General features: G+C 39.8%; 1 protein-coding gene across 1 annotated transcript in view; it reads left to right on the forward strand.

Annotated features, from left to right (window-relative positions):
- Acyp2 (acylphosphatase 2) overlaps positions 1–6,819 on the forward strand; it is a 130,463-nt gene extending 123,644 nt beyond the window's left edge. The window contains exon 4 of the mRNA XM_028778321.1: positions 5,587–6,819. Within this exon, the coding sequence (XP_028634154.1) occupies positions 5,587–5,701 (115 nt within the window). The 3' untranslated portion in view covers positions 5,702–6,819. The remainder of the gene's footprint in view (positions 1–5,586) is intronic.
- The last annotated feature ends 17,605 nt before the right edge of the window (positions 6,820–24,424 follow it).

Raw genomic sequence — 24,424 nt, forward strand, 5'->3', positions numbered from 1 at the left:
TACACAAAGGAGTCCAGAGTTCCAGGAGACACGTGGAATTGAAGACTAGGAGGTTTTATGCCAGGAGGGGCTCCATTATATTTGGGGAGTGGAGAAAGAGGAGGGGCTAGGGAGATGAGAATTTAGTTATCTACACCCCTGGCCTTTAGGTGATTCATTAATATGTAAATCTCGAGGCAGAGGTCTGTTAGTCACGCCCTCTACCTGTGCCTTATGTGACCTAGCATGCAGGTTAAATGGAGACTGCATGTTAGGTCTGTGGGTTCTGGGGGCGTGGCCAAACACCCCAGGATTTCTACAGTCTGACAGTTTAGGACTTCTCTGGGGGTATTTTTGGGGTCACTTATCATATCATCTACAAATAGTGATATGTTCACTTCTTTCTTTCCAATTTGTATCCCTTTGAACTCCTTTTGTTGTCTAACTGCTCTAGCTAGAACTTCAAATATTATATTGAATAAATAGGGAGAAAGTGGGGAGCCTTGTCTAGTTGCTTTAAGTTTCTCACCATTTAGTTTGATGTTGGCTACTGGTTTTCTGTATATTGCTTTTGTTATGTTTAGATATGGGCCTTGAATTCCTGATCTGTCCAAGACTTTTAATATGAAGTGATGTTGAAGTTTTTCAAATGCTTTTCCATCATCTAATGAAATGATCATGTTTTTTTCTTTGAGTCTGTTTATGTAGTGGATTATGTTGATGGATTTCCATATACTAAACCATCCTTGCACCCCAGGATGAAGCCTACTTGATCGTGAATGATCGATTTGATGTGTTCTTGGATTCGTTTTGTGGGAATTTTATTGAGTAGTTTTACATCAATGTTCATAAGGGAAATTGGTCTGAAGTTCTCTTTCTTTGTTGGGTCTTTGTGTGGTCTAGGTATCAGTGTAACTGTGGCTTCATAGAACAAATTGAATAGTGTTCCTTCTGTTTCTATTTTATGTAATAGTTTGAAAAGTATTGGTATTAGACCTTCTTTGAAGGTCTGATAGAATCCTCCACTAAACCTATCTGGTACTTTGCTTTTGTTGGTTGGGAGACTTTGAATGACTTCTTCTATTTCTTTAAGGATTATGGGACTGTTTAGATGGTTTATCTGATCCTTATTTAACTTTGTTACCTGGTATCTGTCTAGAAAATTGTCCATTTCATCCAGATCTTCCAACTTGGTTGAGTATAGGCTTTTGTAGTAGGATCTGATGATTTTTTTAGTTTCCTCGGTTTCTGTTGTTATGTCACCCTTTTCAGTTCTGGTTTTATTAATTTAGATACTGTCTCTCTGTCCTCTGATTAGTCTGGCTAAGGGTTTATCTATCTTGTTGATTTTCTCAAAGAACCAGCTCCTGGTTTTGTTGATACTTTGTATAGTTCTTTTTGTTTCTACTTGGTTGATTTCAGCCCTGAGTTTTGATTATTTCATGCTGTCTACTTCTCTTCCTTGTATTTTCTTCTTTTTATTCTAGAGTTTTCAGGTGTGCTGTTAAGCTGCTAGTGTATGCTCTCTCCAGTTTCTTTTTGGAAGCACTTTGAGCTATGCGTTTTTTGTCTTAGCACTGCTTTCCTTGTGTCCCATAAATTTTGGTATGATGTGCCTTCATTTTCATTACATTCTAAAAAGTCTTTAATTTCTTTATTTCTTCCTTGACCAAATTATCATTGAGTACAGAGTTGTTGAGCTTCCACGTGTATGTGGGCTTCCCATTGTTTTTGTTGTTATTAAAAACTAGCCTTACTATGTGGTCATTTGATAGGATACATGGGATTATTTCAGTCTTCTTGTATCTACTGAGGCCTGTTTTGTGATCCATTATATGCTCAATTTTGGAGAAGGTAATATGAAGTGCTGAGAAAAAGGTATATTCTTTCGTTTTATACTGAAATGTTTTATAAGTATCTGTTAAATCCATTTGGTTCATAACTTCTCTTAGTTTCAATTTTTCTCTGTTTAGTTTCTCTTTCCATGATCTGTCCGTTGGTGAGAGTGGGGTGTTGAAGTCTCCCACTATTATTGTGTAAGGTTCAATGTGTTCTTTGAGCTTTAGAAAAGTTTCTCTTACTAATGTGGGTGCCCTTGCATTTGGAGCATAGATGTTCAGAATCGAGAGTTCATCTTGGTAGGTTTTTCCTTTGGAGAGCATGAAGTGGCCTTCCTTATCTTTTTTTGATAACTTTTGGTTGAAAGTCAATTTTATTCCTTATTAGAAAAGCTACTCCAGCTTGTTTCTTGTGACCATTTTCTTGGAAATTTTTTTTCCAGCCTTTTACTTTGAGGTAGTATCTGTCTTTGTCACTGAGTTGTGTTTCCCGAATGCAGCAAAATGCTGGGTCCTGTCTACACATCCAGTCTGTAGTCTATGTCTTTTTATTGGTGAATTAAGTCCATTGATGTTAAGAGATATTAAGGAAAAGTGATTATTACTAGTGGGGGGGGGTAGGTGAGAGCACATCCTCATAAAAGCAGGAGGGGGGATGGGATAGGGGATTCCAGGGTGGGGAGGGGAGAGAAATGGGGTAAGGGGATAACATCTGAAATGTAAATAAAATATCCAATAAAAAGTGATGACTATTGCTTCTTTTAATTTTTGTTATTGGAGATTGAATTATGTCTGTGTGGCTATCTTCTTTTGCGTTTGTTGAAAGATTACTTTCTTGCATTTTCTAGGGTGTAGTTTTCCTCCTTGTGTTGAGTTTTCCGTCTGTTATTCTTTGTAGGGCTGTATTTGTGGAAAGATATTGTGTAAATTTGGTTTTGTCATGGAATATCTTGGTTTCTTCATCTATGGTAATTGAGAGTTTTGCTGGGTATGGTAGCCTAGGCTGGCATTCGTGTTCTTTTGGGGTCTATATGACCTCTGTCCAGGATCTTCTGGCTTTTATAGTCTCTGGTGAGAAGTCTGGTGTAATTCTTATAGGTCTGCCTTTATATGTTACTTGACCTTTTTCCCTTACTGCTTTTAATGTTCTTTGTTTTAGGCATTTGGTGTTTTGATTATTATATAATGGGAGGAATTTCTTTTCTGGTCCAGCCTATTTGGAATTCTGTAGGCTTCTTATATGTTCGTGGGCATCTCTTTCTTTAGGTTAGGGAAGTTTTCTTCTATAATTTTGTTGAAGTTATTTACTGGCCTTTTAATTTGGGTATCTTTGCTCTCTTCTATACTTACTATGCTTAGGTTTGGTCTTTTCATTGTGTTCTGGATTTCTCAGATGTTTTGGCTTAGGAGCTTTTTGCATTTTGCATTTTCTTTGACTATTGTGTTAATGTTTTCTATGGTATCTTCTGCACCTGAGATTCTCTCTTCTATCTCTTGTATTCTGTTTGTGATGCTTGCATCTATGCCTCCTGATCTCTTTCTTAGATTTTCTATCTCCAGGGTTACTATCTTTCTTTGTGATTTCTTTATTGTTTCTATTTTTATTTTTAGATTCTGGATAGTTTTGTTCAATCCCTTCACCTGTTTGGTTGTGTTTTCCTGTAAGTCTTTAAGGGATTTTTGTGTTTCCTCTTTAAGGGCTTCTACTTCTTTACATGTGTTCTCATGTATTTTTTAAAATGTGTTCTCATATATTTTTTATGTCCTTCTTAAAGTCCTCTATCATCATCATGAGAAGTGATTTTAGACCAGAATCTTGCTTTTCTGTTGTGATAGTGTATCTAGTACTTGCTATGGTGTGAGAACTGGGTTCTGATGATGCTAAAGTAATATTGGTTTCTGTTGTTTATATTCTTATGCTTGCCTCTTGCCATCTGTTTATCCCTAGTACTACCTTCCCTTGCTGTCTCTGACTGGGGCCTGTCCCTCCTGTGATCCTGGTTGTGTCAGAACTCACACTCTAGCTGTCTCTGTGATCCTGTGATTCTGAGATCCTGTGATCTTGGGTGTGTCTGAGTTCCTGGGAGTCAAGCTGCCTCTGGGATCCTGAAATCCTGGTGTGACCAAGCTCCTGCGATCTTGTGATCCTATTATCCTGGGTGTTTTAGAGTACCTGAGAGTCAACCTTCTTCTGGGTGTTGTGGAACTGGGTGTGGAGCTGGCACCCAAGGTCTTCTCAGGGCACAGCCTCAGACTGGACAGAACCCATGCCACAGGTTAGGCGGGAGTTCCTGAGTCCCTGGATCCTGCTGGTCCCAATTACTCCAGGTGTTGGGGCAGATGTTGTGAGCTCCTCACCTATGATCTTGGGCTTGTGAGAGCACCTGGGAGTCGAGCTTCTTCTGGGTGTTGTGGGACTGCGTGTGAGGCTGGCACCCAAGGTCTGCTCAGGGCACTGACTTAGACCGGAAGGAATCTGTGCTACTGGCTAGGCAGGGGTTCCTGTGTCCCTAGTCCCAGTTATTCCCGGTGTTGGGGCAGATGTTGTGGCCTCCTCACCTATCATTTTGGACTTTCTAAAGAGTCTATGAAAGGATAATGTTTCCTTCTCTCTCTCTTTTTTGTACCTTTTTCTTTTAATTTCTTTTCTGCTTCAACATTCTCCCCTTCCCTCTCTGCTCAGTTATCCAGAAAGGCCAGGACTAGGCACTTAAACAAGAAACCTCAAAAAGCCAAGGCAAGCCAACCCAAGATTAGCAGGCTTTCTCCAACAGGCCCCACAGTCTGGATGCTAGTGTCTCCACTCAGAGCCTGGTAGTAAAAGCTGGTGTAGAATGAGGTTGTTACAGAAGCTGACCTAGGGAACCCATTCTCAAATGGTACATCTACAAGGCAATTTGTACACTTAAGGAAGGTCCAGGGAGCATCTCAGAAGACAGAATGGAGAGACTGTGAGGCCAGAGGACCAGGACATGTGTCCACAGTACTCAAATGCACAAATTAACTCATAGTTATTGCTAATAAGTTAACATTAGTAACTTCTCTGCATAAGCAGAAAAATCTTTTCAGAACTATTAGATTAATTCATGCAATGCAATAACTTTGCTAATGTATATGGTAAGAAAAGTCATAAGACATATATAAGAAAAGACAGATCATCTAATTTCATTTGATGTTTTACAGAAATTATGTCCATTCCTTTCCATAATGTTTTCTCTATATATAACATGTATATACACATACATACATATGCACACTTATATACACACACACACATACACACACATACCATATGTGTCTACCATATGAGTCTACCATATACTTGGTAATGAAAAGAATGGTGAAGTGCTTTTACTACTGACCACTTTATAAAAGTATTTTGAAAATTAAGAGCTAGGTAATAATGACTTAAAGAGTTTGTTTCGTTGGTTGAGTTTTTTTTATTGTTGTTGTTTGGGGGGGCAGGGAGAATAACCCTAATATGAACTAAGTTGCTTAAATTATTTCCATTCTTTGTCTGTGTATAACTATGTATTATACTATGTAGTATTCTTAGAACAGCATATACAATGTAAGCAAATTCATTTATTTTAATTAAGTTTGGTATAATGAGTAATGTATTTCATTGTGACATCTTCATCAGCATGTAAGCCAATTTATAAACATATTTAATGCAAAAGTTACATTACAAACATGAACTTCCTTATGGCATATTTTAGTAACTCTGTGTGTACTATATACACTTATTTCTGTTTTTTTCTGTTTCTAGGAAGTCCTGGCTGAGCAAGGTTGGGAGTCCTAGTTCTCGCATCGACCGGGCCGACTTTTCTAACGAAAAAACAATCTCTAAACTGGAATACTCTGATTTTAGTATTCGATATTAATGGAAGAAAAATATCAATTGCAATGCTCATATTATAGAAAATAAAACATATTCTTAGGTTTATAATAGTAGGAGAGTAGGATTAAAAATGGAAAGTTTCTGTTCTGAAATTATGTATTATTGACATTTGCTCACCTATGTTTTAGCAAGCAGAAACTTAATATTATAAAATAAAATGTCATTATAAATTATCTGCTATGAACATTCAAGTAAAATGTTGTCTTATGGAGTCATTCATTTCAGAAAACATTACAGTATACATGTTATTTTCTGTTACAGTATATATGTTATTTTGCTAGACATAAAATAAAATTATCTAAAATTACCTTTGGGTACTGTTGCCTAATAGGCTGACTTTTAATGTCCTCTGAATAATAATTTACTATTAAGGTTGAGGGACTAGTCTTAAAAATGGTTAAGATAAATTTGTGTGATGATCATTGTAACCAGAAAGTAATAGCAATAAAGAGTTAGGATGTAAAATTCTGCTTACACTCAAGCCTGATTCAGTGCAAAGTTGGACTTACTTAGTATCCTTGACTTCACTGTTCTGTGGTCTGGATAGGCAAGCTTTGTGACAGCAGCTAGAAGAGCTAGTTTCAGTATAGCAAGCTTTGAAATTTTAAACCTACTCCCTTCAGTTATTACCCTATGACTAAAAGCACTGAGAGTCCAAATAAATCACCTAAACTTGGACTGTCATTTGGGCATATCTTCAAATGATAATCAGGCAACACACTATTGAAGAGAGGATTCATTTCTATACCATGGAATTACAATACTGAATAGGAAAGACCTTTAACAGAAAATACAACAGGATTTCAGTTGCACATATATTATAAATGTTCTTCACTAATTTCTATTTTAAATTTTATTTCTTTTTTATTGTGTATATGCATGTGCAGATATGTGTGAATACAAAAATGCATCATGATGTGTGTGTAGAGGTCAGAGGACAACTTTTCATAAGTCATTTCTTTCCTATCTTGTATCTTGTATCTTCCCTGAGTCCCAGGCTTCAAGTACCTTTATCTTTGTAGACCTGATTTTCACTTTTTTTCATATACCAATGGAACCCTCAATTAAAACACAGCTTTATGTAGAACTGAATACATAAAAGAATTTGGTTGTTGTTGTTTTGTTTTAGCACAACCGGTGTGACTGAACTTAGTCTCTCCTTCCTGATATTTTGGTCTCCTTCAAATCCCTTGGGTCTGCAGATTGAAATGACCATTCTAGCACATCTTGCAGGCAGGACAAATTGTAGGTCGAAGGTTTCATGGTTGGGTTGATGCATCAATCCCACCACTGAGAGCCTTGCCTGGTTACAGAAGATGGAAATGGTAGCGTAGAACTTGAGAGAGTGGCCAACCAATGACTGGTCCAACTTGAGGCCCCCACTAGCAACAAGAGGGAGCCTATCCCAGACACTCCATGGATTGCTAGGAACCAGAGGCTGCAGAGACCAGAGACCTAAGATAGAACCAAACACAACTGATGGGGGGGGGGGAGTGAAATAATTCCTAATGATATTCTGCTACCCGTAGATCTGTGGCTAGCTCAACCATCATCAGAAGGGTTTCATATTAGAACTGATGAGAGCAGATACAGAGACCCATAGCCAAACACTAGGCAGAGCCAAGGGAATCCCAAAGAAGAGCGGGAGGAAGGATTGTAGGAGCCAGAAGGGTCAAGAACAACAGGAGAACAAGGTCTACAGAATCAACAATGTGGGGCTCAAAGGGGTTCACAGAGACTGAAGCAGCAATCATGGAGCCTGTATGTGTCTAAATTAGGTCCTCTGCATATGTCATGGTTATGTAGCTTGGTGTTCTTGTGGGACTCCTAACACTGAGAGTGAGAAGTATCTCTGACTCCTTTTTTTTGTTCTTGGGACTCTTTTCTTCCTACTGGTTGCCTCATCCAGCCTTGATATGAGAGTTTGTGCCTAGTCTTATGGTAACTTGTTATGCCATACTCAGTTGATATCCCTGAGAGGCCTGCTCTTTTCTGAAGAGAAATGGAGGAGGAACAGATCTAGGGGAAATAGTAGGTGGATGGGGGACTGCAAGGAGTGGAGGGAGGGAAAACTTATTGGGATGTAATTTATTATAGAAGGATAAATTAAAAAATAAAGTAAACTTCCATTTCATTTTAAAAAGAAAAAAGAAAGACATACAGAAATAAAACTACCATCCTATCTGTGAAGCAAATTCCACTGCTATATGTGGCCCAGGGCATGATCTGTACCTACAAGTCTGTATCCAGGCCTCTACTCTACCTGCAGCACAGTATGAATTGAGAGAAGGAAGTCGATATGGGGTGTTTGTTAGCTTGAAAAGTTCATTTGTGGGTTATAACATATCACATATACATAAGATAGTGCAATGTTGGAAAATGGCCTTCCCTATAACCTAAAGGAAAAGAAACACATTCCTATTATTTGGAACTAACATCAAGATAAGTTAAGGGAGTATTGTATTATGGGTGTGGAGAAGATACATGCTGGATCTTCATTGGGTAAAAGAGAAGCAGAAATGCTGAGACCTAAGGGAGCAGATGATTATTCAGACTTTGTAAATGGCCCAAGAGGCTGCCCTTTTCCCCAGTCACAAAGACCTGTACCTTTCTTCCTGAAGCACCTCCAGGGATGGTGAACCCTCAGAGAGGATCAGTGGCGTGTCAGAATTAGGGACTCCCAACCCTAACGATGTTCCTATCCCCAAAGTACTGCCAAGGATCTACAAGCACAGGAATGGCGTAAGGTGTAGTTATAGTAACTGACATGCACTCAAGACAAGAAGAGCCAACCTTGGGTGTTTTCTCACCTTAAGGCATTGTGTGTTCCTTCTGTGAAAACAGACAACTTCCCAGCTCACAGACAGCGTGGGGAGTCATTCAGTTTAGAAAGTGGAGGATAGATATGTTTGGAATAAAGACCTGTACTTCTTTAGAAATACTGGAATACAAGGGAAGGTTTTAATATGTATATATGATCAAATGTGACACTGATACATGACTTTTTATTTATATCCTTTAGTAGTTCTCTTAACTCTTTAAAAAATAATTACACTTGGCTGAAACAATCTTCCATCTATACAAAGTAAACCACACTAATGACTTATGTATAAATAACCTCTACTAGTGGGTAGAAATGTAAGTAATGATTGAAAAATAGGTGTATATGAATGAATAGAAAGCAAGATAAGTAGGAACAATATACAAATGTGTTATAGAAATCAGATAACACATCTTAAATTCTAATTTGTCAAATTTCATACTGAATATCTATGAGGATTTTCAAATTATATACAATATTTAAGTATTATAATAAGAAAAGTTTTTGCCTAAAAAGTTCTAAGGGGAAGATACTTAATTCAGTGACTACCAACTGGTGCCTCAACACTCCTCATATCCACACTCTCTGCCCCTTCCTTAAGCAACCAGAATCTTGAGCAGTATGGCTGACAGAAGAATTAAAACAGTGTTTTCATATTTATATAAAAGGTTCTACCTTTAAAAAAATACTCAGCCAATGGGCTGCAGCCATAGCCATAGCTTGGCACTTAGTACTCTTGCAAAAGAAGATGTAGGTTCAGCTCTCAGCTCACACATGGCAACTCACAACTGTCTGGAACTTCAACTCCAGGGACATATAGACAGAACACTCAAATACATAAAACAAGGAAAGCTCAGTAGGACCTTGCTGACAGGAGGAAATATGGTAAAGAATGGATCTTACCTAGCAGGGAATAACCAAGAACAGAGGAAGAAAGTTCTAGGCTGCTTCTATTACAGGCAGTAGGTGCCTAGTCATAAGGGTTTAGATAAACTCAAGGTTCATCTAAAATTAGGTCTCAAGATCAGAGGAGGACCTTGTAGGTAGACAGATACACACCAAAGGAGGGAACTGCCAAGAATGGAGAAGCCAGGCAACAACATCCATTAATTTGACTTTGTTGGAATCTGTTGACCATTATGACTTTTGAAAATTATTTTATTTTTGACACTAATTACATCATTTCCCTCTGTCCTTACTCTAAACCCTGCCATGTATTGCCTTGCTCTTTTTTAAATCCATGACATCTTTTTTATTAATTGATGTTCCATAAAACATGTTATGACTATTTTGGAAGTATTTGTGTGACCAGTATGTTGTATATTTTAGAGTTCTCCATGACTGAAGATGCAGGTATCAGAGATATTCACTTCTCTGTAAAAAGGAAGATTCCTCATAACTGGAACTCATTCAAGGAACTAAATGCAAAGAGCAAGTGAGTTATGAGATGTGCATTCTGGGCCCAGCCCATCACTAGTTAGTAATGTCCTGGGATCCCTGGCTGCAGAGTCCAGAAGTTAGATACTTACCAGATGCAGGTGAGCCAGGGACACTGAGGGATGATAAGAGGAATCCACAGAAGACCTGTGCCAAAGATGTGAACAGGTTGGTACTTAGTTCCTGGGCTGATCAAACCAGAGCAGCACCACTCCTCATCCCATCCACATGTTAGGATTACTCCTGACATCTTTTAAACCAATCCTGGGCCTAGGGATACAGCTCAGGTAGAACACTTGTCCAATATGTGTGAACCTGGACCCTATCTCTAGTACTTCAAAGAAGCAAACAAAACTAAACACCAAAAACACCTGAAGTGGGAATTTCTGGTTTTATTGGCGACTTAGTTGTGTCATTTGATGTTTTTCTGGAAACTGTCTCATGAGAAGATGTTTTGCTGAGAACAGACATGTGGTGTTCTTCTGGAAGCTGCCTGGTGAAAGGGCATATGTGTTTGGAAAGAGTATAAGTATAGACCAACAGACAGTGGATGACATTCTTGCATTGGTTCACCTTGCCACTCTGCTGGTCATCATTGGGCTTCCCTGATGCTGGTCTTCATGGACGACACTCTTGCATTGTTTTCATGGAGAAAAATCCACCAAAGAACTTCTGGTGGTATTCAGGCTACTTCTTGTCACTTCCATTGACTTGTGAGAATCAGTGGAGCCTCTTGGTTTCTTCTGGATCAAGCGGCTGCTACTGATTCATGTTTGCTGAGTATACCGGACTGCCGCCGCAGATTCCTGTTTGGTGTTTTGCTAGTGTACTGGACTGCTGACAAGTAAGATTGGAATCACACCCAAAAACTATTTCAAAACAGGTCCACAACCCCCATTTCCTATTAACTTTTCTTTTTCCCTACTTATGGTGGGGGGGTGTGCTAAAAGGGAAGTTAAAGCATTAAAGAACCATAATTAAAGTCAGTTTTGAAAAATCTTAGCCTCGAGACACCAGGCTTAGTAATATGAGTGTTCTCTGAGTTTTGATTCTGTCAGGTTGGCATGGCATGTTAACTGAACCAGAGCCATTTGCATCAAGAACATGAATGCAATACAAAAAGCATTGTGCCAAAAAATTCTTATGTCTTATGGTAACCACCATAGACTCATGTCCCCAAGGTTGTTGTTCTGTTCTCTTATTTTTGTTTTTATTTTAACAAAGGTAGAAGTTATACAAGAAGAAATGCAAATATGTAATTAGTTGTTAATTTTTTTTTTTTAGTTTTTCGAGACAGGGTTTCTCTGTATAGCCCTGGCTGTCCTGGAACTCACTCTGTAGACCAGGCTGGCCTCAAACTCAGAAATCCACCTGCCTCTGCCTTCCAAGTGCTGGGATTAAAGGCATGCACCACCACTGCCCGGCCAAATTTTAAATATTTTAAATGTTAATTTAAATGTTTTTAAATGTCATAGTGATTCTTAATATTTAGAATCCTGGATAGGAGGTAATTTTTCCTTAACTCACAGATCTTGGTGAGGAATGTTGAGTTTTCTGTTTGTTTTATTCCATGTACATGCTAGGTAAGCCCTCTACCACTGAACCATACCTCTGGCTATGGTTTGTGATTGATAATAAAACCAAGTTCTGATAATTTTTTAAATTAAAATGTAAATATCTAGTTCTTAAATGAGCTTATCAGCAGACAGGAAGTGGTTTACTTTCCTCTTTTCAGGAAACCTAGGTTACCCTTTCTCCTCTGCTAGGGAAAAAAAAAAATCAGAGTACATTCTTGGTTGGATGTCTCAGATACATCTTTTATCTTCAAAGTACATGTTTATTTCCAATTTCCCTGATAGATTCTGAAAGTAACAACAAATACAGTCTTTCTCCATTTCTTCCTTTCCTCTCCCCCATCTCATCATTCTTCACAAACATTAGATGTTGTCTGGAGGAAGATTAGAAGATTCAGTACATCCACTGTGTTAGAGATGGAATTTCTATTTCAGATTGTTCTAAAAAGTGAGAATTACCATTATTTTACTCTACAAGCACAAAGGTACAATTTCTAACAAATTTTTTACAGATAGTTCTGGATGAAGAACATGCAAACAAAACTCTATTAAGAAATCTGCACAAAGAGTATATTGTGTGCTATTTCTTTGGAAATGTAGTGTAGATATCAACACTACAGACGGGAAATACATGAAGCAGAAATATCTACGTGAGATGGGTTTTCAAGGAAGTAATAGAAGAATCAGGTATTTCTTTACTGATCCTAATCACCATAGTTTGATCCACCTATGTCCCAATACCCAAGGAAGAAGACGCAGAGGTAATATAATGGGTGGCCCTTTGTCAAAGCATGACATTCAGGCAAAGAAAAGCTCCTCAATGGCAGAGTATAGGAGAAACTGTGTTGAAGGATGTTGTCAGCAGAAATAGAAGGAAAGAAAAGCAAGTAGGTCCTTGTTGCAAAACAAGGACAGTGGTTATGTCCAGGCTATAGGGTTCAAAACAGGTACACAGAAAGCCCTACCCGTCCCTGCCATCTAGGAGTTTCTATTTCTTCCCTCAAGTTGTAGGTTCACAAACACTCGCTTGATAATTATTTGTGTTCTCCTACTCTTTCTAGCCATGAAGTCTACAAGAAAGGATTCCTCCACTACTTTTAATCCAGCTAATAAGCCTCCCCTTATTGGTCTCAACTCACAGCTCCCTCTCCTGGTTTCTTTTTCCGGTTCTCCTTCTCTTTCCTTAGTGACAGGCTGCCCAGATCAACCCTCCCCGGTACCTACTTTCAGCCTACCAGCAGTCCCTAGTCCTCGTATTTACTCCTGCTCTGCCATGGGACCAGGCCACAAGCAGATGAGATCCACCAAACTAATGCCATCTACCCAGTTGGGGCTGAGGCAGTCTCTAACTAGGACCCTGAATGAAGCTACAATTCTTGGGGCATTTTCACTAGAGGCCAATTTATAACTTACTTCCTGGCCAGTCTCTGTAAGGCTGTCCTAAAAGTAAATTGTTCTTTTAAAAAAATCGAAAAAGTCATCCGAGACGAACATGAAAACCTGCCTCAATCTTTAGATTGCCTTACCTGGGCTCCCTTGGTCTGACCACCACAATCTCCAACAGTGATCCTCAGGTAGTCATCACAGTATCAGCACAATTCATCTTTCTCTGGATACTGAGGCCACTTTTTGAGTCCCGACAGAGTCTTGGGGACACACCTCTCCTTATTGTTCCCTTAATGTTGGGGTAGGGGGACACTTTACCAGCCTCACCAAACCCCACCACTTAGCTATATCTTCACCCACTTCTTCCCAGTGGTACCAACCTGTCTGGTCCTCTTGCTGAGAAGGGACCTCATAGCCAAAGTGAAAATCTCTATTTCCGTCACTCCTCCCATAGGTTTGACCCCAGACTCACCTGCCATTCCCATCCTCCTTCTCCTCTAAACTCACACAATCTGACTCACCTCTTCCCTTACCAACTGCCCAGGTGGATCCATGGGTATGGAACACCCAAAAACCTTCTATAGTTAGACATCTATGCACCAAGGGCACCCACATTCATAAAAGAAATTTTACTAAAACTCAAAGCACACATTGTACCTCACACAATAATAGTGGGGGATTTCAACACCCCACTCTCAGCAATGGACAGATCATGGAAACAGAAACTAAATAGAGACTCAGTGGAATAATCAAAGTTATGAACCAAATGGATTTAACAAATATTTATATAACATTTCATCCTAAAACAAAAGAATATATCTTTTTCTCAGCACCTCATGGTACCTTCTCCAAAATAAACCATATAATTGGTCACAAAGCAGGCCTCAACAGATACAAAAAGATTGAAATAATCCCTTGCATCCTATCAGATCACCATGGACTAAGGCTGGTCTTCAATAATAACAAAAACAATGGAAAGCCCACATACATGTGGAAACTGAACAATGCTCTTAAAGACTTTTCAGAATTTAATGAAAGTGAAGGCTCGTCATACCAAAACTTATGGGACACAATGAAAGCAGCGCTAAGGGGAAAACTCATAGCTCTAAGTGTCTACAAAGAGAAACTGGAGAGAGCATACACTAGCAACTTGATAGCACACCTGAAAGCTCTAGAATAAAAAGAAGCAAATACACCCAAGAGGAGAAGACTGCAGGAAATAATCAAACTCAGGGCTGAAATCAACCAAGTACAAACAAAAAGAACTATACAAAATATCAACAAAACCAGGAACTGGTTCTTTGAGAAAATCAACAAGATAGATAAACCCTTAGCCAGACTAACCGGAGGGCACAAAGACAGTATCCAAACTAATAAAATTAGAACTGAAAAGGGAGACACAACAACAGAAACTGAGGAAATTCAAAAATCCCCAGATCCTACTACAAAAGCCTATACGCAACAAAACTGAAAATCTGGATGAAATGGATAATTTCATCAATTTCTAGACAGACACCAGGTATCAAAGTTAAATCCGAAGCAGATAAACCATCTAAATAGTCCCATAACCCCTAAGGAAATAGCAGCAGTCATTAAAAGTCTCCCCACCAAAAAAGCCCATGACCAGATGGTTTTAGTGCAGAATTCTATCAGACCTTCAAGGAAGACCTAAATCTTTTTTTTGTTGTTGTTATGTAATGTTTCTTTTTCTTTTTTTTTTTTTAAATTATTTTTTTCTCAAATCGTAATTCATTCACACAGGGGTTATAAACACAGAAAGGCAGGATGTCGGGAAGGGAATGACACTGGAGTGTGGGTGATCAGGGGGAATACAGATATCATCAGAACCGGATATCGGCTGGGTGAAGGTTCAGGGGACAAGTCACTATGACTCTGCCTATGACTCGCTTGTCCTTATCTAAGTTGGTATTGTCTGCTCAGGCTACCTATTTACAAGGTCTATGACTACTCAGGCTTGTACATTTCCACAAAAGCCGCCTGTTTACATTAGCTTATAGCCATCTGTTTCAATGTTTTTCCACAGAACCCCAAGACTTGGTGTTAGTATACATGTATGACAGGCCTATTGCTGATTTTAGGCCTATGGCTGATTTTAGGCCTTCAGTGTATAAGCAGGGCTGCCCCTGACATCTCCTCCCTTCTCTAAGTATAGAAGGGCTGTGGCAATTCTAAACTTGCAAAGGCAGGGATAGAGGCCTGACCTCCAGTATTTGAAAGGGACCTTGTAATGGCTCCAGAAGACCTAAATCTTAAGAAAAGGTGATCTGGTAATGCTACGTCCTAATTTCTGAGGAGCCTCCAGACTGATTTCCAGAGTGGTTGCATCATCTTGCAATCCCACCAACAATGGAGGAGTGTTCCTCTTTGTCCACATCCTTGCCAACATCTGTTGTCACCTGTGTTTTTGATCTTAGTCATTCTGACTGGTATGAGGTGGAATCTCAGAGTTGTTTTGATATGCATTTCCCTGATGACTAAGGATGCTGAACATTTCTTTAGGTGCTTCTCAGCCATTCAAGTTTCCTCAGTTGAGAATTCTTTGTTTAGCTCTATGCCCCATTTTTAATAGGGTTATTTGGTTGTCTGGAGTCTAATTTCTTGAGTTCTTTGTATATGTTGGATATTAGCCCTCTATTGGACGTGGAATTGGTAAAGATCTTTTCCCAATCTGTTGGTTGTCATTTTGTCCTATTGACAGTGTCCTTTGCCTCCTTATAGAAGCTTTGCAATTTTATGAGGTCCCATTTGTCAATTCTTGATCTTAGAGCATAAGCCATTGATGTTCCATTTAGGAACTTTTTCCCTGTGCCCAAGTAGTTAAGGTTCTTCCCCACCTTCTCTTCTATTAGTTTCAGTGTATCTGGTTTTATGTGAAGGTCCTTGATCCATTTGAACTTGAGCTTTGTACAAGGAGATAAGAATGAATCGATTTGCATTCTTCTACATGCTGTCCTCCAGTTGAACCAGAATCATTTGTTTAAAATGCTGTTCTTTTTCCTCTGGATGGTTGTAGCTCCTTTGTCAAAGATCAAGTGACCATGGGTGTGTGGGATCAATTCTGAGTCTTCAATTCTATTCCATTGATCTTCCTGTCTGTCTCTGTACCAATACCAGGTAGTTTTTATCACTATTGCTCTGTAGTACAGCTTGAGGTCATGGATGGTGATTCCCCCAGAAGTTCTTTTATTGTTGAGAATAGTTTTTGCTATCCTGGGTTTTTTGTTGTTCAAAACAAATTTGAGAATTTCTCTTTCTAACTCTGTGAAGAATTGAGTTGGGATTTTAATGGGGATTGAATTGAATCTGGAGATTGCTTTACCTGAGGACCCAGCTATACCACACCTGGGCATATATCCAGAAGATGCCCCAACATATAACAAGGACATATGTTCCACTATGTTCATACCAGCCTTATTTATAATAACCAGAAACTGGAAAGAACCCAGATGTCCTTTGACAAAGGAATGGATACAAAGAATGTGGTAGATTTACACAATGGAGTATTACTCAGCTATTAAAAACAACGAATTCAAGAAATTCTTAGGTAAATGGATGGAACTAGAAAATATCATCCTGAGTGAGGTAAGCCAATCATAAAAGAATACACATGGTATGCACTCAGTGATAACTGGATATTAGCCCAGAAACTCACAATGCCCAAGATTCAACTCACAGACCACATGAAGCTCATGAAGAAGGAAGACCAAGTGGGGGTGATTCAGTTCTTCTTAGAAGGAGTAACAAAATACTCAAGGGAGCAAATATGGAGACAAAGTGTGGGATAGAAACTGAAGGAGGGGCCATCTGGAGTCCATCCCATGTGCAGTCACCAAAGGTAGATGCTGATGTGGATGTCAGGAAGTGCATGCTGACAGGAACCTGATATAGCTGTATTCTTAGAGGTCTGCCAGAGTCTGACATATTCAGAGGCAGATGCTCACAGCTAACCATTGAACTGATCAAGGGGTTCCCAATGGAGGAGTTGGAGAGAAGGAGCTGAAGGAACTGAAGGGATTTGCGGCCCCATGAGGAGAGCAACAATACTAACCAACCAGAGCTCCTAGGGTCTAAACCACCAGCCTGGGAGCACATAAGTAGGGACTTATGGCTCCAGCTGTACATGTAGGGGAGGATGGCCTTTTCAGGCATAGGTGTGAGAAGAAATCCTTGGTCCCATGAAGGCTGGATGCCTAGTGGGGGGGGGGATTTGAGGGTGGGGAGGTGGAATTGGGGGGGCACATCCTCATAGAAGCAGGAGGAGAGGGGATGGGATAGGGGGTTCCTGGGTTGGGGGGAAGTGGGGTAAGGGGATAACATCTGAAATGTAAATAAAATATCCACACACACACACACACACACACACACACACACACACACACAAAGAAAATTAAAAAAAGAAAAGAAAAAGAAAAGAAAAGGTCATCTGCATCCCACTTCTTCCCCCTTCAACACTCCCATGCCTGAGGTTAAAATACCCAATTGGTTCAGGACCTCAGCCTTCTCAACTCAGTAGTGGTTCCTCTCCATCCCATAGTACCCAACCCCTATCATCCCACCATGCCTCAGAGACCTCCCATTTCTCTCTCTAGATCTTAAGGATGCCTTTTTTCCATTCCACTTGGTCACCAGTCAAAAAATACCTTGGCATTTTCTTGGGCTGATTTTTTAATTTCTTATTGTTAAAGTCCAAGTTTAATCAATGGTTGTCTGATAAGACACAAGACCTTATTTCAGTTTTTTTGTATCTCTTGAGGCTTGCTTTGTGACCGACTATATGGTTAATTTTGGAATAGGATCCATAGGTGCTAAGAAGAAGGTATATTCTTTTGTGTTGGGGTGAAATAGTCTATAGATGTCTGTTAGGTCCATTGATTCACAGTGTCTGTTTTAATGTTTCTGTTTGGTTTTTTTCTAGCGACATGTCAGCTGGTGAGAGTGGGGAGTTGAAGCCTCCCACTATTAATGTGTGGGGTTCAATGTGCAATTTAAGTTTTAGCAGTGTTTCTTTTACAGATATGGGTGCCCTTGTGTTTGGGGCATAGATGTTCAGAATTGAGATATCATCTAGATTCTTTTGATGAGTAGTATGTGTCCTTCCCTGTCTCTTTTTATTACTTTTGGTTGAAAGTCTATTTTATTAGATATTAGAATGGCTGCTTCCAGTTGAATTTTTGGGTCCCTTTGCTTAGAAAACTTTTTCCAGCTCTTTACTGTGAGGTAATCTCTATCTTTATTGTTGAGCTGTGTTTCTTGAATGCAGCAAAATGATGTATCCTGTTTTCACATCCACTCTATATCTTTTTATTGGATAATTGAGTCATTAATTATGAGGAATATTGATGACCAGTGATTGTTTATACTTGCTATTTTTATGGTGGTGGTGTGTGCGTGTGCACACGCTCACTCGCACTCGCGTGCAAGTATGCATGTGTTTCTCATTTGTGTTAGTATGGAATTACTTATTTCCTATGTTTTCTTGGATGCAGTTATCCTCCTTTGGTTGTAGTTTTCCTTCTAGTGTTTTCTGTAGGGTTGGATTTGTGGATAGATATTGTTTAGATTTGGTTTTTGTCTTGAAATATCTTGTTTTCTCCATTTATGGTGATTGAAAGTTTTGCTGGGTATAGTAGTCTAGGTTGATTTCTGTGATTTTTTTAGAGACTGCAAGATATCCCAGGCCCTTTTAGCAGTTTATTTGTTCTTCTTTTAAATGTCTCTACCTGTTTGAGTGTATTTTCCTGTATTTCTTTAAGAGATTTATTCATTTCTTCTTTAAAGGCCTCTATCATCTTTATAAGATTGGATTCAAAGTCACTTTTTGTTTTTGAGCTTTGGTTGTGTGGATATCCAAGGCTTGCTATAGTAGAGTAGCTGTGCTCCGAAGGTGTCATATTGCCCTCCCTTTAGTTGATTGCATCTTTCTAAGGATCTTAGGCCATCTGGATGACTTTGGTCCCTGGATGTTCCCATTGTAGTAGGTATGGGGGTTGGGGGGGGCGTTTAACTTTGATGGTCCTGGTGTGGCAGGCCTCTGATGCATATCTTTGAACTGTATGCTTCCATATCAGCAGGTCTGTATGGTTCAGGAGCCACATATCCGATGAAGGTTGATGGTAAGATTGGGGTTAGGGGGTGAAATGGAGGTCCAGTGGGGATAGCATACTGCTCAGTGCAGCTTGAGGTGCCCCAGAGGGCTCAACGAGCAGGGAAAATGGGTGGGGAAAGGGAAGCTAACCTGTATGGTTCAGAATCCACAGGTCTGATGAAGTTGTGCAGACAGGTGAGGGGAGAATGGAGGCCCAGCAGGGATAGCCATATATTTCTTTAGAATGTAAAAGCAGCTTATTGAAAACTGCTCACTAAATCCTGCTGCCTAATTTGAAAGTAATAATTTCATTAGAATTTTAAAAAATTAAACTCTACCAGAATATAAACCTAATTAGCACATACTCTTTCAAAGCTGTGTTTATCTCTAGATGTTTCTTTAATAAAACCTAACTTAAATTCATTTAAATTAAGTAAATTGGTTTTAAGTTTTCATGTTGGGTTGAAATTGGTCATTCCTTTCATTTTTAAGTCAGTTTTTAAAGTTTTCTTTTTTAGCATTTGAAGTGTGTGTGTGTGTGTGTGTGTGTGTGTGTGTGTTACATGTAGAGGTCAAAGCACAAACTTTATGGCTCTCTTCTACCATAAGGGTCCTGGGCCTGAAACTGGGGTTGCCAGGCTTAGTAATAAGCACCCTTATGTGCTGAGCTATCTCATTTGTTAATTAGATTCTTTATAACAATATTTTAATGGGATAAATCTAGATAGGATTATAAATCAGACATGATCTCTCATCTCAAGGACATAATGTATTATTATTCTAAAGGAAGAAAATGAAAGGAAGTTAAAATATTGAAACTTCCATTCATTGTCTGTATTAATTTTAATAGGAAGAGATTTGGTTTTGTGGTTTTATACCATTTAACAAATATATTACTAAACAGAAAACACAATCAGATGAATTTAAGTTGAAATAAATAAAAGATCTATCATTAGACGTTTTAGGAGGCAGAGAGGTCATACAATAAGTTTGTCTATGACCTCTTTCTTACTAGCCTCCCCCATATCAATTTGTTTGAATTTAGCAACAGTAAGGAGTCTTTTCAGGGGCCCCATTAGGGCTTACAGTATTCAGTGTGCACAACACATTTGAGGTATCAGCATACTCTATTCAGGCTGTAGCTTACTCTGACTAAAGAAGGAATGTCAACACTCCATCATTCTATTGTTTGGCCAGTAGTTTAAAAGCAGAGTGTTGGGAATTTTTGCTATACTCAGATGTCAGCAAAGCAAACCTTGGCAACATTGTCTGTTCTGAGCTGTCAATCCACAGCACATCATAGGATTTAAACCAGAATGGCTGTTCATGGGCATCACTGCCGTCCAAGGATGCAGAGTCTATAAATGTAAGTTAAATGCTGCCTCGCACACCCTTTAGAACTGACAATGTCACTACTTTTTGTAGTCATGTGCAAAGACAAAACTTCAATATAAGAAATGCTATTCATATTCGCATTTTGAAACATCCCTTGAAAATATGTCAAGATGGATCATTTTGTTGCTAATTTTGCCTTTTAAAAATACAAAAGTCACTGGGCCGTGGTGACACACGCCTTTAATCCCAGCACTTGGGAGGCAGAGGCAGGTGGATTTCTGAGTCCGAGGCCAGCCTGGTCTACAGAGTGAGTTCCAGGACAGTCAGGACTACACAGAGAAACCCTGTCTTGAAAAACCAAAACCAACCAACCAAACAAACAAACAACAAAAGTCATTGTTTTAAAGTAGGGTACGTAAATACTGGCTATTCCTGAGTAGCCCACAGTTTAGAAAATAAAGTATTGACAGGCACATCCCAAGTAAAATTTTAAGGCACTAATAAATAGATGATGCCATAGACTGCTATCAGTGTGGCATAAATCTTAATTTAAGGCATTGCTTTACTATCTGGGGAAATCAGGAAGGCCTCAAAGGCCTGAAGTTTTCTTCCCTCTAATTCTGTTCCTAAAGGAGAAAACATCCCCTAACCAAACAGTCCTCCTTATCAAAGGACTACATGTGCTGCTTGCTTCTTACTGTGTAGCAGGCTTTGGCTTCTTGCTAGCATCAAGAGTCACTGGAACAACCTAACCACGTCCTCTACTAGAAACCTGAAGTCACCCCATCCTCTTAATATCCATCCTGCTTTTAATAGCCTCTGGTTGTTCATCCAGCTCTCATGCACGGCCCTAAAGTAGTGTCCTCTTCCACTGTTGGACTCTAAGATCCAAACCAGGGGATCTGCTCCCACAGAAACACACATGGACAGGACTTCCTACAACCACATGAGGTTTAGTGAACCAGTGCACTGGGGTTCTCTTGCATGCAAGCAAGAAGAGAACCCCGAGTTGGAGCTAAGAGCAATATTTATACAGTGACTAGGCACAATATGATTGGCAGAACAGTGTGACTTTTAAACTGATTTTTCTTTGAGGAATGAGGTAGCAAGGACCTCCCTTGTCTGTAAGTGGCAAGGATTGGTCTTCAGAATGTGTGCTTTGAGCCTTTCTCACCTGCAGGTGGGTTCCCTCCCTGTGGTCTGAGGAATGTTAATCCTCTTTTCTCTTCCTCCTCTGAATGTTAATCCCATAGGTGGCCTCTAAGTAAGGAATGTACTCCTCCTGGGATGTGTCCTGGGACAGCTAATTTTTGAGTTTAACAGAATTCCTACACCACACCACTACTAGTGCCTATGGCTGTACACAGAGCCAGTCTCATCTGCCGAGCACCTGCAAGGCATGTATGTGGCTATCCCCTAACTCCACAGTGGGAATCTTTCATTCACCAACAGGGGAATAACAGACTACTGGAACCAGGACTTATCTCTTCACATTGTAAGAAGTTTAGGGAAAAAGATTCATAGCTTAAACAGCTCTCAAAAAGTAGATTATCCTGAATGGAGAATAGGAGATTTGGTTTTACATGTAAATTCTGTCTTACTTCTAGAATTCTTTGCAAAAGAATTGTATAAACTAGAAATTTTAGTCAAATAGCAAACGAAGCTGATTTCCTTAGCTGGGCAAGAACTCAACTCAGGAATAGAGATTCAGATGAAGAGATGACAGACTCTGAGTTAGGAGAGGAATGGAATGAATGGTGGAACTTCTCTTCTGTGACCTGCTCTCCCCATCCAGATCTCTAGCTGCTTGAATTTGGCTCCCTGATGACACCAGTAGACAGAACTAAGATGATGAGGCAGGGTGAGACATCCTTGCTGACAATTCCTTTAGAAAGTACAGAGTGAGGGTGTGTGCTGCCTCTGAGCTGGTAGTACTCTCTATTAACACAGTCCCTGTCATAATCAAATGCTGCCAAATTTATTAGCAAGTCTGTTTCCAATAGATAAAGTAGCTGGGGGCTGGGGCATAGCTCACAGCTTTGGTGCAATCTCTATCACGGCATCAGACTTTGTGTGATAGTATAGACCTATAATCCAAGAGTGTGGGAGGTTGAGGCAGGAGCATGAAGGCCACGTGAGACCTTAAACAAGTAAAAGTACAGGTGGTGAGAGGGGTGCTAGAAAAAGGAGCCCCAGTTTCCTTCCAACACAACTAAGGCTAAAATGAGTTTCTTCTCCCAACTAATACTGAAAGTATTTGAGATAGGTTTAATCAGATCAGCAGAGTAGAGCTGGAATGAGTGCCGTTTATGGGAAAAGAACACATCATCTGGGGCAAAGGATCTGATCTGGAGATGTGTGGGCCTTTCTGGGAAGTTCAAGACAGAAGAGGCTGAACAGTAGCCAAGAGAATAGATACAGCCTGTGGGAAAAGGAAAAAAAATTGCCTATCACCAAAGGCCTTAGGATATCTAGTAATTATAACTCCTTGAGAAAAATTCCTGAAATAAGGAGATACCAGTGGGGCAGCAGAAAAGGAGAGTATTGTGTAAAACTTCAATAACTCAGGAAATAAGCACTAAGACAAGGACTGTTCCTGGAGCTGGGCCCAACAAGGACAAATGAGACCCTCTAGGCTCTCAACCATATTTGAAGACAGCAGCCGATGGTGAACAATGAATGACCCTTACTGTTTACCAGATAGCACACCAGGGCCACCATGCCTGAGCTTCCAGAAAACCCTATGAGGAAAGGTCTGTAGTCAGGATCAATTGGCAGATAAGAAAATACCTAAAAGACATGGTTAAACACTCAGTGTGTAGCCGCTGTGCTAACTGAGAATCAAGGAGGAATACTAAAAATCCAGAACAAGGCTTCAGTTCTATCTGTACCGCATTTAAGCAAAACAAGCATACATTTCTTCAGAGAAAGTAAACATAAAAAGTTTGGAGAGCAGTAATCATGGATTGTAACACAAATCTCAAATTACCACATAAGAATAAAAGTGATAGAAAAAAGCTTGAGTGACAGCTGTGAATTACGCCTAAAATGAAATTATCTGCCCTCCTTGTATTTCAGATAACTCAAGCATTCATTAGGAAAGTAATATACTTAGAATCGTTACATATTCCTATCCTGTTCTCATTCAAAGTAATGAAACCCATATTGAAATTAAAACAAAAGTCTAAAATTAGTTATTTGGGCTTATCTTTTATATGACTCAGGCTCATGTTTAGAGAGACAAACATGAGTCTGAGGTCGGTTGTATTGGGAGGGAACTGTCCTCAGTCTAAGATTCTTGCAGAAGAGATATCTAATTTAAAAATGAGCATTAGTGACAAGCTCAGCAAGCAAATAGAACCTAAAATATAAACAATAATGAAATGCTAGTTTTGCGGGGCAGCTGCCTGGTCAAAGTGCACATCAGTGGGCGCAAACATGGGGAGCCCTCGCTGTGAAACTCCTGCCAGGTGGATGAGGTTTGAACACCAGGACAGCCTACATTAGATTGAATAAATGGTATACGTTCTTAAACAAAGCCAATGTCTGCAGCATTATCTTCCCAGCCAAACTGTGGCCACCCTCAGGACTGCAGCTGGGGTTGCTCCCAAAGGATCATCCCAGCATTGCTTGCTGAAGGTCAACGTTCTGTCATAGAAGTAGTGAGGAGAGTCATGAGTCTTGGCAGGAGCGTTGAGCCACTCCTCCCAACCAGTTTCATATGAGATCCTGTCCTGATTGCTCATTGTCTAGAGAATGGGGCCAGAGAACATAGCTGGGAAGGACTAGGGAGGATGGTTTCATCTATGAGACAATCACCCATGCTGGGTGCAGACCTTCCTGTGGCTGCTCCAGCCTGCAACCCTCACCCAATGCTTGGTAGACCTAATGGACTCATTGTTCCCATCGGGGGAAGTTTGGTGGAATCATGCCTTGGTTTGTCTGTCCTTGGTTTGTCTGTCCTTGGGACCTTGAAGAGAGGGGTAAGTGTTACTTACATCCTCCCACCCCAGGAAAGGAATTTTTGTAGCAATTTCACAAAGCTCT

Source organism: Grammomys surdaster, unplaced genomic scaffold (genome assembly GCF_004785775.1).
Source record: "Grammomys surdaster isolate TR1022 unplaced genomic scaffold, NIH_TR_1.0 67, whole genome shotgun sequence".
Classification (NCBI taxonomy): Eukaryota; Metazoa; Chordata; class Mammalia; order Rodentia; family Muridae; genus Grammomys; species Grammomys surdaster.